Genomic DNA, 14,704 nt, shown 5'->3' with positions numbered 1-14,704 from the left:
CTAGGATACAAGGTTTTCGTTTATTCCGTTCAACGGAGAGTTTCATTCCAGGTTAGTCTTAAACTATAAAAGCAGAACTTCTTGAAAATAGCAGCTAACTATCAGCGATGTGTGACTTGTGCCTTGTTTTCACCAAGTAAAATAACACTTTATCGCACTCCTTTTGCTCTTGTTTGGACACTCTAGGTTACCATACCGGAATTGAGCAGCGTGACTTCCAGAGGGGCGGTGCTACATGGTTTAATGTTACAACTGCAACATTAGGCCGAGGCGATTCCTTAATATCTGCAGAATGAGCTCCTCTGACATGAAGACCATCACTGTAGTCGGCAGGTGAGAAAGGAAATGTTGTTATGCAGTAGTTTTAATTTTTGCTCCCATGCTTTATGTGAGTTGTGGAAAGTATTCGAGGAGCTGTCATGAAAGTTACTTGTAAGTTACTATCATTACTGCATTTGCAAAGTTTGGACTAATGTTACTGTTTTTGCATTTAATTTTAGTTTAGTCATTGCATTGTATAGTTTCATGCTATTTTATTGTGAAATCTGAGCAAGCTTTCCGTACTTTATATTGATTCCTTGCAGATATCCTCTCACTGATTTGCCTTTACAGGTGTTGCTATTACAGGAACATCTAGCTAAAACTAATGCAGTCCAATACAACAAGTCCTGTAATAAATCCCACCCTCATGAAAGTTCAGGGCTCAGTTTATGCTGAAACTAAATGTGTTGATTCAACTTCCATCCTTTTGGAGGATGTAGTCTGTGGTGCTGTTGAACTGCATTGCATTGGGTTGACAGTGGTTCCTGTTAATTTGTCCAGCCCACTCAAATCAATGAGGGTAGGTTAAATAACAGACAGTTGTTTGTATTTAATGCAGTACAGTTCAACAGCACTACAAAGTGCAGCCTCCAAAATGACCATAAAGTTGAATCAACGATTCTTGAAGATGTCTTGACAAAAACTGAACATTATAACGTACATGAAGGGAGAATTTATTGCAGGACTATTGTACTAGACTGCATTATTTTTAGTTAGGTGTACCTAATAAATTGCATGTAATAAATTGAGTGTATACAGACAAGCCTGCAGTTGTTTTGTGGTTCCATTACATTTTAACCTGCTTTCTGTACCCTGTTCATTATTTCTACACACTCAGCTAACCTTTACCTTTACCGTCCTCTGAGGTGACCTCTCTTAAACCTGAAAAGTAAATACTAAATAACACAGTCAGATGTTCACTCATTCTGTATGTTTTATTATCATGCAAAATTTTCCATAATAAGCTGACAGAGATGGCCAGGCGATTACCATAATACTGAATTTCCACTGCAGGATTACGCTTGGAAAAATCTGTGCATGCAAAAAAAAAACATGACCAGAAGGCAGGAAAAAGAAGGAACCTGGGATCAGCAGGTCTGAGCAGTGAGCAGGAAGAATGGAGCAACAAGCTGATTCAAACCTCACTGACAGCAATGCTTTAACCCTGTTTAAGTGTCACTTTACAGGAAACTGAACTCATACAAGATCCAAGGCCTTTACTGTGTGGCTGACCTCTCACCTGCCTTGAATGGCTGGAAAATTGTTGTTCAGATTTTTCAGATTGTTTAATGGGATTTCTGTTCATTACACAGAGAATTGAAAAATTAACACCCTAAGTGTCTCTACGTGTGACGTTTGTGTCTGTGTCAGTGGGCTGATAGGCCGCTCCTGGGCTATGGTGTTTGCCAGTGGAGGCTACAATGTGAAGATCTATGACAACCAGCCAGGACAGGCTGCAAAGGCCATCACAGAGATCAGGTCAGCCCTGTTGCACAACACTGCAGTCTTTGTCCAGCATAAACCTATAGTGTAGTCTTAATTAATGTAATGTCTCTAACAGGTCAAGCAGTGCTATATGTTTCTCTTAATTTTATTTTCTTTCAATTTGAAAATACTCTTATTGACTTACAACTATTTTATATGTAAAATCAGGTGTATAGAAGGTACACCTGATTACAGAGACATTTACAAGATGGTCCTGTCCCAGTAGTTTGATGTGTTACTAGTATGACTCAGCAGTAGGTCACATACTGATAGATGTTGTGCCGCTCTGACAACACGAGGGTGTTACATCGTTATGGCTTTTTAGCTAATGGGGGCTAGTGTTTACCATGATAGGATTTATATGTGGTTGCACTTCAACTCATAACTTACTTGCCAAAGCGTCCCATATAGGAAGGGAGCATTAACAACATACTTCAATGCACTCTTAACTCACCAGGTCCCAGTCCAAAACCTGTTCATCTGCCCAGCTCTCAGACATTGCATGATCAGTGGCTTCCTCTTACTATAGGAGCACGAGAACAAACATGTTCAGGCTTAAAAACGGCTTCACAGCCCAGTCATCGCTGGTTAAACATTACTGTGGAATGACAAAGGACTTTTTGGAAAAGCACTGTAGTCTTACTCTGGAAAATACTGTCAGAAAAAAAAATCCAGCCCTCAGATTTATTAAACAAACAGAACCTCTACACCAGGATCTCATTCATTTTGCTTTTATTTCTCATGTAATTAACCAGTCTGCTGCTTCTTCAACTGCTGCTTCTATTCCACTGTTCAGCCTCCAGTAGAGTCAGTTGACCATGAGAACAGTAGAGGGTGTCATTGTACTAGACTTTACACCTCCTTTTCTGAGTAGCAAGTGTCAGGACTGTGTGTACACACAGTTTCAGGACTGCAGTCCTAGGACCACATCCACAGGACCCTAGTTTTTCGTGATATTGCCACCTACAAGGTCGTGATTTGTTCTATGCATGTGCAGAGAACAATGCTAACCCTACCCTAACCATTTTGTTAAGTTGTCCTTGGACAGCAGTCTCCTCTTTTGCAGGAATATTGCTCTCTCTTCTGATTTATTGCAGAACAAACTGTGAGGACTGTCTATAATCCAATGCTATCTTTTTTATAATTAGTGTAAATTACTGCAGGTCACATTCATTTGATAATTAAATTCAGATATGTTGATGACTCATCTGATAGAATATCTGCTAAATTATTTTATATTTTGGTAATGATTCCTTAGGCATAAAATAGTCACATCACATGTGAAGCAAAGCATCATGCTTCATGTTGAGTCTTTAGAGAAAGTGAGTGAGTGAGTGAGTGAGTGAGTGAGTGAGTGAGTGAGTGAGTGAGTGAGTGAGTGAGTGTTAACTGCCTCTTTCACTCTGTTGGCTCAGGAAGCAGCTGGAGGAGCTGGAGGAGGCCCACATGCTCAGAGGAGACCTGAATGCCACACAGCAGCTCGCCCTGCTCAGCAGTTATGATGACTTGGCTCGGGCACTGGAGGGCGCCTTCTTTGTTCAGGTGACACACTGGACCACTCCCAGCACTGTCACATGCTGTTCTTTCTATTTGTCTCAGATGCTAAAATCAAAGGGAACTGCAGACTAATTGATGTCTGCTGATTTGTTTGTTTTTATTATTTGATTATGTGTACATCACACACTTGACATATGTTCCAGACGTGGTCAAATTTTGATGAAACTTGGGGACATTGTGTCTCTAACCACTGTAATGTGGCATCTTTAAGTTAATACAGTGTGTAGTTCGTAGAAAAAAACACTACATTGTTGAGTCTTTTCTTCATTCATCCACACATCACATGCATTAATTAATGCACAATAAATCAAACTTTGGCAGTATGTTGCCATGGCATTTTGAAAATTACACTGATTATCCTCAAGGGGGTGCAACATCACTGGGTTTAAATAAAAGTTTGCTTAGTGTGCTTAAATTACAAAGTACTGTATGTAATTTATGATATAAAGCAACTGTTTAATATAGTCATTCTGATTTTTAAGTGCACCTATTAGGGCTGAACAATTAATTGAAATACTATTAAAATTGTAATATGGCCAAGTGCAATATCCAAATTGCAGGAGCTGCATTTTTTTTTTTTTGCGTTTAATCACAGTATTACAATGCACTTTTCTCAGGCTGAGTGTAATGTAACCTTGCTTTGTAAAACTATGTTTTTCTTCACAGATTAATCTTTAACCCAGTCACTAAAAAAATCAAACCTTAAGTCAGGTTATCAGAGATTTGTGGACATTAGTCACATTTCACAGTTATTTTACGAGCTGCCTGTTATATATACATTACATGACATTCATGACAACACCAAATCACTCATCTCATCTCCGTCACGCTAAGACACAATGGACACTTGCTTAACTCGGTCATGTATAACACAGCCCCTTTAGCTACAATAGAAAGTTAACTTTCTGTCAGAGTCACCCTGCCTGTGCTAAAGCAGACAATGGTGCTCTTCATCTCAGCTACAATAAATCAATATCCTGTACTGAACCAGGCTAACAAGGAACAACAGATAATTTGTAGACACAGGGAAAAACTATGTAGATTATTGAGTTGAGTTTCCTGATAGCACGGCACAGTTTCACCCTGTTATTGATCAGGGTTTTCTACAGGAAGTGCAGGACTTTGGCTCAGTCAGACTGGGTACAGAACATATCAGAAAGTCGTACAGTGGGTGACATTAATCCACACTGGCCTGCTAGCTGCATGATCTCATACTTAGTGCAGGAAACCAGTACAGGAAATAGCATTAGATAGTAGGCACAGTCTACTAGACTGCAGACATAAGACATACAGCTTAGCCTGTGGGGCATTGTTCAAAACGCAGACTGGTTGTATCCAGTTTTAAAAGTGTGAAGTATGAAGCCTCGGGCAATAGTTCAATGCTTACTAATCTTTTCTGTGATGTCTTGTTGAATAGGGTTTGACAAGAAAGTGTAAAAGAATAGGTTCACCCACATTACAGAAACACACATATTTCCTCACTCTCCTGGAGCAGTGTTCACATTTACAGATAGTTTTTATTAACTTTGGGAAGTGGTACTAACTGCCAGATGGCGGTCTGTAGAGATCACAGGAAGCCCAAACTGGTTTATCCAGACAACATTTTCAGAAACCATGTGGAGCAGTAGTTTGTAGTCTGAGGTCAAGAGAAACAACAAGTGTTAATTTATTGTTGTGACTCATGACTCAATTTTTCATTGTAGCTGTAATGAGATTGTAATGGTTGACTACAAAGCAAAAGTGAAAGGATTGGTTCACCCAAATTCTAGGATAAAATATTTCATTTTTCTACACACATTTGATGGTATTTATAGTTTTGGTTTTATCTCACAAGCCACAGGCAGGACAGTGGTTAGTCTTTAGTATTGTTGTGATGATAACAGTTTGCATCTTCATTGTGATGCTTCATCGATGCTCTGCCAAGACTTAAGTACTGATTTACTGATTTTGATGTACACTGGAAGTAGTTTATGTAGTGTAACGTGTATAATATTTAAGACTGTTGTTTTTATATCCAAAAGAAAGTTTGAATAAGGTGGAGGAGGAACATACTATGCTATGTATTACAAAGACCTTGGCCAGGGGTAGTATTAGAGAATGCAGTGATGGCAATGGTGCATTTTCCTTAATGATTTCACAACCCATTTTGTGTGTGTAATTTATCTGTATGTGTGTACACTTTCCTTGTATGCATGGGTGTTTTTCAGGAGTGTGTATTTGAGCAGCTTGAGGTCAAGCAGAGCGTCTTCCAGGACATAGAGCGTCTTGTGGGAAAAGACGTCATCCTGAGCAGCTCCACCTCCTGCCTGGTGCCCAGCAATGTCTTCGCTAAAGTCCAGAACAGGAGCCGCTGCCTCGTCTCCCATCCGGTTAGTGCTGCTACAGTCCTGGTACCGGCAGGAAGTGTAAAGTCTAATGACATACAAACCGTAGCCTGTCTACATCACCTGCCAGCCATATTGGCGATTGAAAGCCCTTGAGCCATGAACACCTGCTTACAGAAAAAAAAAAATACCAGTCAGACATCTGCAGCATATTTACAACCCTGTTTCCAAAAAAGGTGGGACACTGTTTAATATGTAAAATAAATAAATAAACAGAATGTGATGATTTGCAAATCATGTAAACCCATATTTAACTGAAATTAGAACAAAGACAACATATCTGATGTTGAAATGCTGAAAGTTTATTTTTTTATGAAAAATATATGAACAGTTTGAATTTGATGCCAGCAACACGTTTCAGAGAAGTTGGGACTGGGTCATGTTTTCCACTGTGTTCATCACCTCTTCTTTTAACAACACTCTGTAAACGTTTGGGAGCTGAGGAGATCAGTTGCTGGAGTTTTGAAAGTGAAATGTTGTGAATTTTTGCCTGATACATGATTTCAACTGCTCAACAGTTCAGGGTCGCCTTTGTCATATTTTTCATTTCATGATGCACCAAATGTTTTCAGTGGGTGACAGGTCTAGACTGCAGACAGGCCAGTTTAGTGTCCAGACTCTTCTGCTATGGAGCCAGGCTGTTGTGATACGTGCAGAATGTGGTTTGGCTTTGTCTTGCTGAAATATGCAAGGCCTTCTCTGAAAAAGACGTTGTCTAGTTGGCAGCATATGTTGCTCCAAAGCCTGTATCATTCAGCATTAATGATGCCTTACCAGATGTGCAAGCTACCCAAGCCATGAGCACTGATGTACCCACACACCATCACAGGTGCTGGCTTTTGAACTATTTGCAGATAAAAAGCTGGATGGTCCCTCTCCTCTTTAGCCCAGAGGACACGGTGTCCATGATTTCCAAAAAGAACTTGAAATTTTGATTGGTCAGACCACAGGACAGTTTTCCATTTCACCTCAAACCATCTTAAATGAGCTCGGGCCCAGAGAAGTCAGCGATGTTTCTGGATCATGTTTAGATATGGCTTCTTCTTTGCATGGTAGAGTTTCAACCTGCAACAAACTGTGTTCACAGACAACGGTTTTCAGAAGTTTTCAGAAGTGTTCCTGAGCCCGTGCAGTGATTTCCACTATAGAATCGTGTCTGTTTTTAATGCAGTTTTTCAGATTCTCTGAATCTTTTAATAATATTATGAAACATAGATGCTGAAATTCCCAAATTATTTGCAATATTATTCTTGCACCATTTGCCCACACAGTCTTTCACAGAGTGGTGAACCTCTCCCCATCTTCACTACACACAGACTCTGCCCCTTTGGAGCCTCTTTTTATACCCAGTCATCTACTGACCTGCTGCCAATTAACCTAATTAGTTGTGAGATATTCAACCAGGTGTTTACTTAACATTACACAACTTTTCCAGTCTTTTGTTTTCCCTGTCCCAACAATTTTGAAACTTGTTGTTGGCATCAAATTCAAACTGATCATATATTTTTCATAAAACAATAAAATTTCGGCATTTCAACATCTGACATGTTGTATTTGTCCTATTTTTAATTAAATATGGGTTTACATGATTTACAAGTCATCGCATTCTGTTTTTATTTACATTTTACACAGTGTCCCAACTTTTTTGGAAACAGGGTTGTAGAAGACTTTGTAGTTTATTTATTGTGTTTTACTGGGAACAATTAATTTCATCATTGGTTGTCTCTGTTGTCTGGTTTATTGTAAACTACTCACTTTTGCTCTCTGGATCTGGAATTGTTGTCTTTGCAACACCTCAATACCCTTTACACTATTGTTTTAACATTACGATGCACCACCAAAATAATTTCAGTCCGCAGTCTAGATAAGTTCCTGTCACTTCCAACAGCTGAATAAAATAAAATAAAAAATATAAACCAGTCAGTTTTGCTTCTTCAGTCCATTTTCATTGCCGACCTTGGACTGAAGCATGTCCATCACTGACTTGTCTCATCAGTTATTTTGTTGCATAACTACAATCAGGCTCTCTATCAGTGTCCCAGTTGTTTCTGAAAAAATATCTAGATTGTGGCTTTTTTGAGTCACAAGTTGTTGACGTTTCAACACATTTCATCCCTTTATCTGCTGACCCTGAAATCTAACTGCTAACAACAACCACTGACACTGTAGCATTACCACCATGGCAGTGATGCCAAGGAAGAGAAGTATGAATTTTCTGTCTAAGCCTGACATTGGTATTAATTTTATTCTGCATAGTGTATCAGATGGGTTTTAATCAACATTTTAAATATGTTATAGTTGTCAAACACAAAAGGTGACCTTCAAGTTATTTTCTGATATTTTACAAGCTTTCTGGTGCTCACTGCGTTAACGGACGACAGGACTCACCCATCATTACATTTCAAATGAATTAATTGTGTGTCACCACCAAGATTAAAAACTGGATTAGTTGTGAATCCACAAGTGAACTGTTCTGTACTTTTCCATCAGTGCTACATTGTTGTTGATGATTAATGATGAGTAATGAAAGGTGGTGGTGTCGGATAAAGTAGTGTAGTGTTGTGTACTCTCCATTAAATCTGTTAATAGACATTATCAATACCATTTAAGAACATGATCACAGAAAACTGTTGTCACGGTTCAACTGTCAAAAAAGAAAAACCTACACACCAACTTTCCAGCTTTATTTAAACATGTGGTAAATAAATTAATATATGGGAAACACTGTACTTACTGTACCACTGTATGATATGTGATTGTCCTGTGCCCCCCAGGTAAATCCTCCCTACTATGTCAAACTGGTGGAGCTGGTACCTCACCCAGAGACAGCAGCAAATGTTATGGACACCACCCATGCTGTAATGACCAAGGTAAAGATCACAGATTACACAACCCTGCTGTCCAATAAAATAAACAAGGAAGCAGAACTGCTAAGGCCTGTAATGGGATTAAAAGATTCCTAAAACATACCGAAACATGAATGAAAGGAGGAAGGGACTGGAGCAATGTGGTATGTTTAATGTTAGTAAGAATCTTTGCCCAAAAACCTTTTCACAATGTCACTGTTGGTTTTATCATCAGACATCATAGTCTGAACCCAGTTACAGGTCTCTAAAATCTGGGATGACTGTGTCACTACTCCCTGGCCCAACTGCATCACAACACTATGTTAACAAACAATAAAAACATAGGATTAGCCTCAAATCCTCACAAGTCTCTACAAGGTGAATTTCATAACATGCTGAAATAAATCAAAACCAAAGGCTTCTTGAAGGAAGCTAATCTGTTTAAATCCCTGTGTGTACATTACTGACCAAATGATGGTCTAAGTGTTCAACTGGTGCTTCACAAAAGTTTTATTGTTTCACAAATACATGAACACACTGAACACATGAGCTAAGAGGGAAAACAAAAACCAAATATTCCTATCCTTTCATACTCCAGCCCTGCAGCACTATAGCCTGTAAGATTTTGTGTTATAAACCTCAGAAAATGAATTAAAAATACATATATTCCAATCATGAAATACCTTTTAGCTCTTTCAACTGAACTAATAACTAATGTCTCTGATAGATGCTATAAATAAGCTTCTTTAACTTACATTAAAATATTTAAATAGTCACTTTTTATGAACACTCACCATTAAACTTGGAAAAGTATGCTTCACGTAATATATTGCATTTACTTCAAAACACACTGTAATAACATCGTACCTTCACACTTGCAAGCTTAATTTAACCAAGTAACTTTAATACAGCTGTGCCGATAAATTAAACACTGTCAAACTCAAATAAACCATGAAAAAGCATTATAAAAATACTCAGTGTTGCACACAATATGAAACAAAATACTAGCCAACCGTATGCTCATATCACATTTTCCTTTTGTGTTGAAGTCATGTTTTACTGTGTTTTCACTGCTGTTTTCACTACTGTGTTTTTTTTCTCCTACCCACATCACCCCTTCTAAATATAAGCATCTTTTTTAAAAAGCCAACAAGACAAATAAAAACACACAAGCCTTAAGAAAATACCTTTATATGAAAAACAGAATACTGAAGTAAACTAGACCAGACTAAACATCTTTCACGGCATGGAGGTTGGCAGTGACGTACATAACCTAACCTCTTTTTCTCAAACAAGAAGAATCACAAGTGTTGTCTCTTAGGAGCTGTTGCCTGTTGCTCTCGGTGTGACTGATTTCTCTTGACTCAGGTTGGCCAAGCGCCCGTCTGCCTGAAGAGAGAGATCGATGGCTTTGCCCTCAACAGAGTCCAGGCAGCCATTATCGCGGAGTCCTGGAGGCTGGTCCAGGTCAGTGTCTGCTTTTCTTCTGATGCTAGTGTGCAGTTTGAAATGACCCATGTCCTGTTTGCATCCACTGGTGGGACAACTAGACATTTTGTTTGTTTTTTCTTTCTTTTGGACATCGTATGTACCCTTATATGATATGACATAAACACCACATCAGGGAGTGTTAATGTCATATCATAACTTTAATTATTATATGGCCCTACAAAGCCCAAATGTACATATTTAGTCAAAATTAAGTTATGACCAGAACCTGATCTAATTTATCATGTAAAATGATTATGCCTTGTTTACAGTTGAACAATTTCAGTGAAAACAGCATTTAAAAATACAGTTGCTATGAAATAAAGCTAAAACCAAACCACCGTTCTGCCACATAAATACAGCCAATGAGAGCTACAGCTGAGAGGTACTGGTAGCCATCAATTCATGTGATTTGCAGTAGTTAAGTTGCATAAAATGAAAGCATTACAAACTTTCTGTTACAGTTTTTCATCTGTATAGTTATTGCTCTCTGCCTTTGCACAGCTGTATATCAAAAAGCTTTTTGACTTCCAGTTTAGCCGTTTTCCACCTATTGCGCTGTTTTAGAGTTGAGATTAGTTATTGAAAGTAAGACCAAAGTCACAGTTTTATTTGACTAAATAGCATTTTTGTACTCGTACTTTGTACTTGTACTTCATTTTAAGTGAACACATACAGTATATTACTAAATATGAATTTCCAACAAAAACACAACAATTTAGTCTGCTATTACAACATTGTTAGAGTAGATCCTAATGATGGTCCTAGAACCATACACATACACGTTTGTTTTTATTTCTGGACAAGAGCTCCTCAGTGTGAGTGATGCTTTGTGTGGCTGAGTGGAGCTGCTGATGGTTTTGTAATAGAGGCAGAAGAGAGGAAGCCTCCTGTCAGTTCACCTCTGTGGTCTCCTGAGAGTAAATGAGCTTTAGTCTCTGATGACAGGCACCATTACATAATCACCTATGGAAGAAATGGTCAGAACAATTGTTACCTGAGCTGAATTCACATGAAGACCGACTTCAGAATTACTTCAATGTATCATCTTTATTGTACAATAAGACAGGAGATATTTCTGCAGAAGATTCACAAATATTTGATGATCATTTATTTCTTTGTCACTATTTCAAGTCTCTGGCTTTTCTTTTTTGTTTTACTTTTTGTAATGTTTTTCATTTCAATTTCTTTCAGTAGAACTCATTTTCAAACCTGAAGTGATGAAATCAAAGCACTGTTAAGCAATCTGAAGACATCACTTCTGTGAAGTTGTGATTGGCTGTGTTTCACAACTTTTTGACATTTAATAGACTAGACAAATAACCAGTGAATCAACAAAGTAACGAGAACATTAACTGTTAGTGAGAACTGTTGTTAAACTTATCTTGATGTGTAAATCAGTGGAGCTGCCCTTTAAAGACAAATCAGAAAAACAAACTTGTTCAGATAAGAAGTCTTAAGCTGAACTAATGACCTAAATAATTACCCATAATGTCAGTGTCTGCGGTCAGTTTTTCAGAGTAGGTGTTAATGGTGGATATCTGTCTTCAAAGGCTCTGTTGGTTATTTCTGCCAACAACACTCTTTTGTGCAGACTGTTGACTAGATTACAAGAAAATTAAAGCTGTACTGAATTAGTCCTGCTCTGTGGAAATGAATTACAACTGTGTGTTAGAGCAAATCCCATCTCTCATTCCACAGGCCGTAATAATCCTAATGAAGGACTTAGATCAGTGTCTCTCTCTCTTTACCTCTTTGTTCCATCTCTTTTCTCTGTGCAGTGTAACAAAGAGCAGCTCATTCACAGCTCAGTCAGCACATTGTGTCCTCGTCACTGACATTACTGTACTTCTAAGTTACAGCGTGTAACTGTATCAGATGGACAATGACTGTGCCCAACCCGATCAAATATAAAGAGAAGAATCAAAATTTACAAAGCACAAAAGATCAAAAGAAGATAAAATAACAGCAATGAATATGACATAACAAGTAATATTAAAAAAATGGTTACGTTTTTTTAAAGAAAATACATGAAATTACACGTTCTTTATGTGGATGAAGCCTTTTCATTAATTACTTACAGCTGTTGTGTCTTTGCGAGTAGCCAGTGCCTTTAACATTTCTGGGACAACCTGAGAAAAAAGGATCATTGTGTATCTTTTTATATATTTTAATGCACTGGTGCATGACCTTGTACATGTAACTCAGAACTGTTTGCAGCTGAGAAAACATCTGTATGTTTTTACAGATGTTTTCTCAGCTGCACATTGAAAAGCTTTTACTGTAGAACTGTGGGACACTGCAAAGGTTGTCTAATAACTTTTTGGCATCGAAATGATCGAAGTGACATCGAAGTGACTCATGTGACTTAACGCTCAAAGGATTTGTTAGGACTGTCCACGCTGAAAATGAAACACGAATGCATGAAAGGAAGTATCTTTTATGCCTGTATGGAAAAATTTGTCACTGACTGGCATGATCATGATCAGATAATGTCTATGGACATGACTGTGCTTGTTTCTTTCACTTCTACCTTTTTACAGATTGTTTCTCATCTGACTGTCCCACATTTTTAAAGTTATGTAAACAATAAAAACAATCACCTGCACAAGATTGCGTCACTTCTGATAAGGTGTATTCTAACGGCTCAGTTTCTTTTTTCTGGATTGTTACTCTGCCTCAGTGCTATCTGTATTTCAGGTAGTGTTTTAAACCCAAGATGTAAAAATCTGTGAAACGGCACTTAAGTCATTATGGAGCAATAAAACCAGTTGATGTTCCTGTAGTGTAGTGTGTTTTACATACAGTAGTATCACTATTACTACAAGTAGATTCACATAGCATTGTGCGCATTTAAAACAAACGCATTTACAGTGAGGCTCCTCCAGAGGTTTTCTTTTATAGCCATAACTTTAGATATTTATAATTGTACATTGGAAGCTTTCAACTTAGATACTACCATAGATTGTATATAAAGATGGATGTAACCTCTGTCGAGAGTGGTTTCGAAGCTCAGAGTGGGTTCCCCCACCGTCACCATCTTTGCAGTGCCTGAATCCACCTAAATCCTGGCTAATCCCAAAATGGGCAAAGACTTGGGGCGTATGTGGAGCCATGACTTGGTTGCATGCCAGTTTGTGGCAAGCATACGCTCGTCCTCAATTATGCAGAACTTTAATAAGCCTGAATGAAATTCAATCAGGTGAGTTATATAGAAATTCGCCCCCCCATACACATGTCATACCAGAGTGTAAACATGTTTATTTAGGCATTTTAACATGGGAGTCTGTTAGGATTGACTCACTTTAGGAGCCAGCCTCAAGTGGCCATTCGAGGTACTGCTTCTTCGGGGAAGCAAGGGGGAAAAGAAAGAGGAAAAAAAGGGTAAGAGTAAGCCATTAATGTAAAATCACATAGAATCTCCCTCATCTCTCCTGTCAAATCAGCTGACGTCTGACCTTGCAGGTTTTATGTACTGAGCCCACTTCGTCCAAATCTGGAAAAAAAAAGTTTTTCTTTTTTGACTTTGAGGAAAATGACCTGTCCATAATATATATTTCATATATTATTTTTATCCATTCATTAGTGATGGGTAGCTCTGATTTTAGACACTTCTTCATGACAGCCTTTTTACTCTCATCTCTATCACTTATTCTCTTCTACTGAAGTAGAAGTCTCATCACTTTCTGATAGCGTCTCACTGTAGCCTCCAATCTGCCCAGACAACATACCACTGCTCAGAGGGCGTATTATAACCTCTCGTCAACACAACGATGGCTGAAGCTCTTTTCAAGTGACAATCACCACCAGCTGCTCTCAGCAAGAAACCACATTCAGCAGCAGAGAAAACAAACACACAAATAGCCTCTTTAAACCAGGGTGATGATTGGGATACTCTGTGACACTTTAGACATTTAAACTGAAAGTAAGTTTTCATAAGTAATAGTTGAATTTGAAAATAACATAATTTGGTCTCATTTGTTGCTGCTGAAGTTATATATTTAAGTCAAAGTTCAGCCTCAGCTGCTCATCAGCCTACTAACAATATGCTTATAGATTTCAGTTTTGCTCTTCAAAATAATCACTATCTTCTTTGTAAAAGCAATTTCACAAATATATATCCGTTGTATCTATTTCTGTGTGATATATCAGATCAGCTACTGTATTTCTAATGGCATTAAATTTTCCATTGTAAAATCAAATTGTGGTTGACATGACAGATTTTAAAGTGAAGAGGCCGATGATTTGAGTGTTGTCGATTAGAGGAATGTACAAAAACTGTCACAACAGGCTGGTCCACTCGCTTACTTCTGTTTCTGAATCCTCAGCGTGACCTTTGCATCTCTATGGCTTGTGCGTTCATTCTCTTAGTGTTTCTAATGCCAAGGCCTCCTCTAGAGAAGGTCAAATAAAGGTCAACTGAATGACGGGTTGAAAATGACACGCAAGCCCCAGTGGGTTTGGGCAGTAACTTGATGAACTGATGTCATGCGTGACCTTCATTCATATAGTATGTGCAGCACATTACGCATGAACACAGACAGCAGGGGAGGAAAACCTGTCTAACACTTTTCCTTCCTTTGTCTGTGTCACAGCTAATTTATAGTTACAGTTGACATTGGT

The 14,704-nt window shown here is 38.3% G+C and overlaps 1 protein-coding gene across 1 annotated transcript in view; it reads left to right on the top strand.

The window, feature by feature from the left end:
- cryl1 (crystallin, lambda 1) overlaps positions 1 to 14,704 on the top strand; it is a 28,570-nt gene continuing 13,866 nt past the window's right edge. Inside the window, exons 1-7 of the mRNA XM_071481642.1 lie at positions 1 to 51; positions 187 to 333; positions 1,693 to 1,800; positions 3,222 to 3,348; positions 5,571 to 5,732; positions 8,522 to 8,617; positions 9,962 to 10,060. Of these exons, the coding sequence (XP_071337743.1) occupies positions 293 to 333; positions 1,693 to 1,800; positions 3,222 to 3,348; positions 5,571 to 5,732; positions 8,522 to 8,617; positions 9,962 to 10,060 (633 nt within the window). The 5' untranslated portion in view covers positions 1 to 51; positions 187 to 292. The remainder of the gene's footprint in view (positions 52 to 186; positions 334 to 1,692; positions 1,801 to 3,221; positions 3,349 to 5,570; positions 5,733 to 8,521; positions 8,618 to 9,961; positions 10,061 to 14,704) is intronic.

Source organism: Trachinotus anak, unplaced genomic scaffold (assembly GCF_046630095.1).
Source record: "Trachinotus anak isolate AG129_WGS33_773 ecotype Australia unplaced genomic scaffold, CSIRO_AGI_Tana_v1 ptg000001l, whole genome shotgun sequence".
NCBI lineage: Eukaryota > Metazoa > Chordata > Actinopteri > Carangiformes > Carangidae > Trachinotus > Trachinotus anak.
This window is presented reverse-complemented; position numbering and strand designations above follow the sequence as displayed.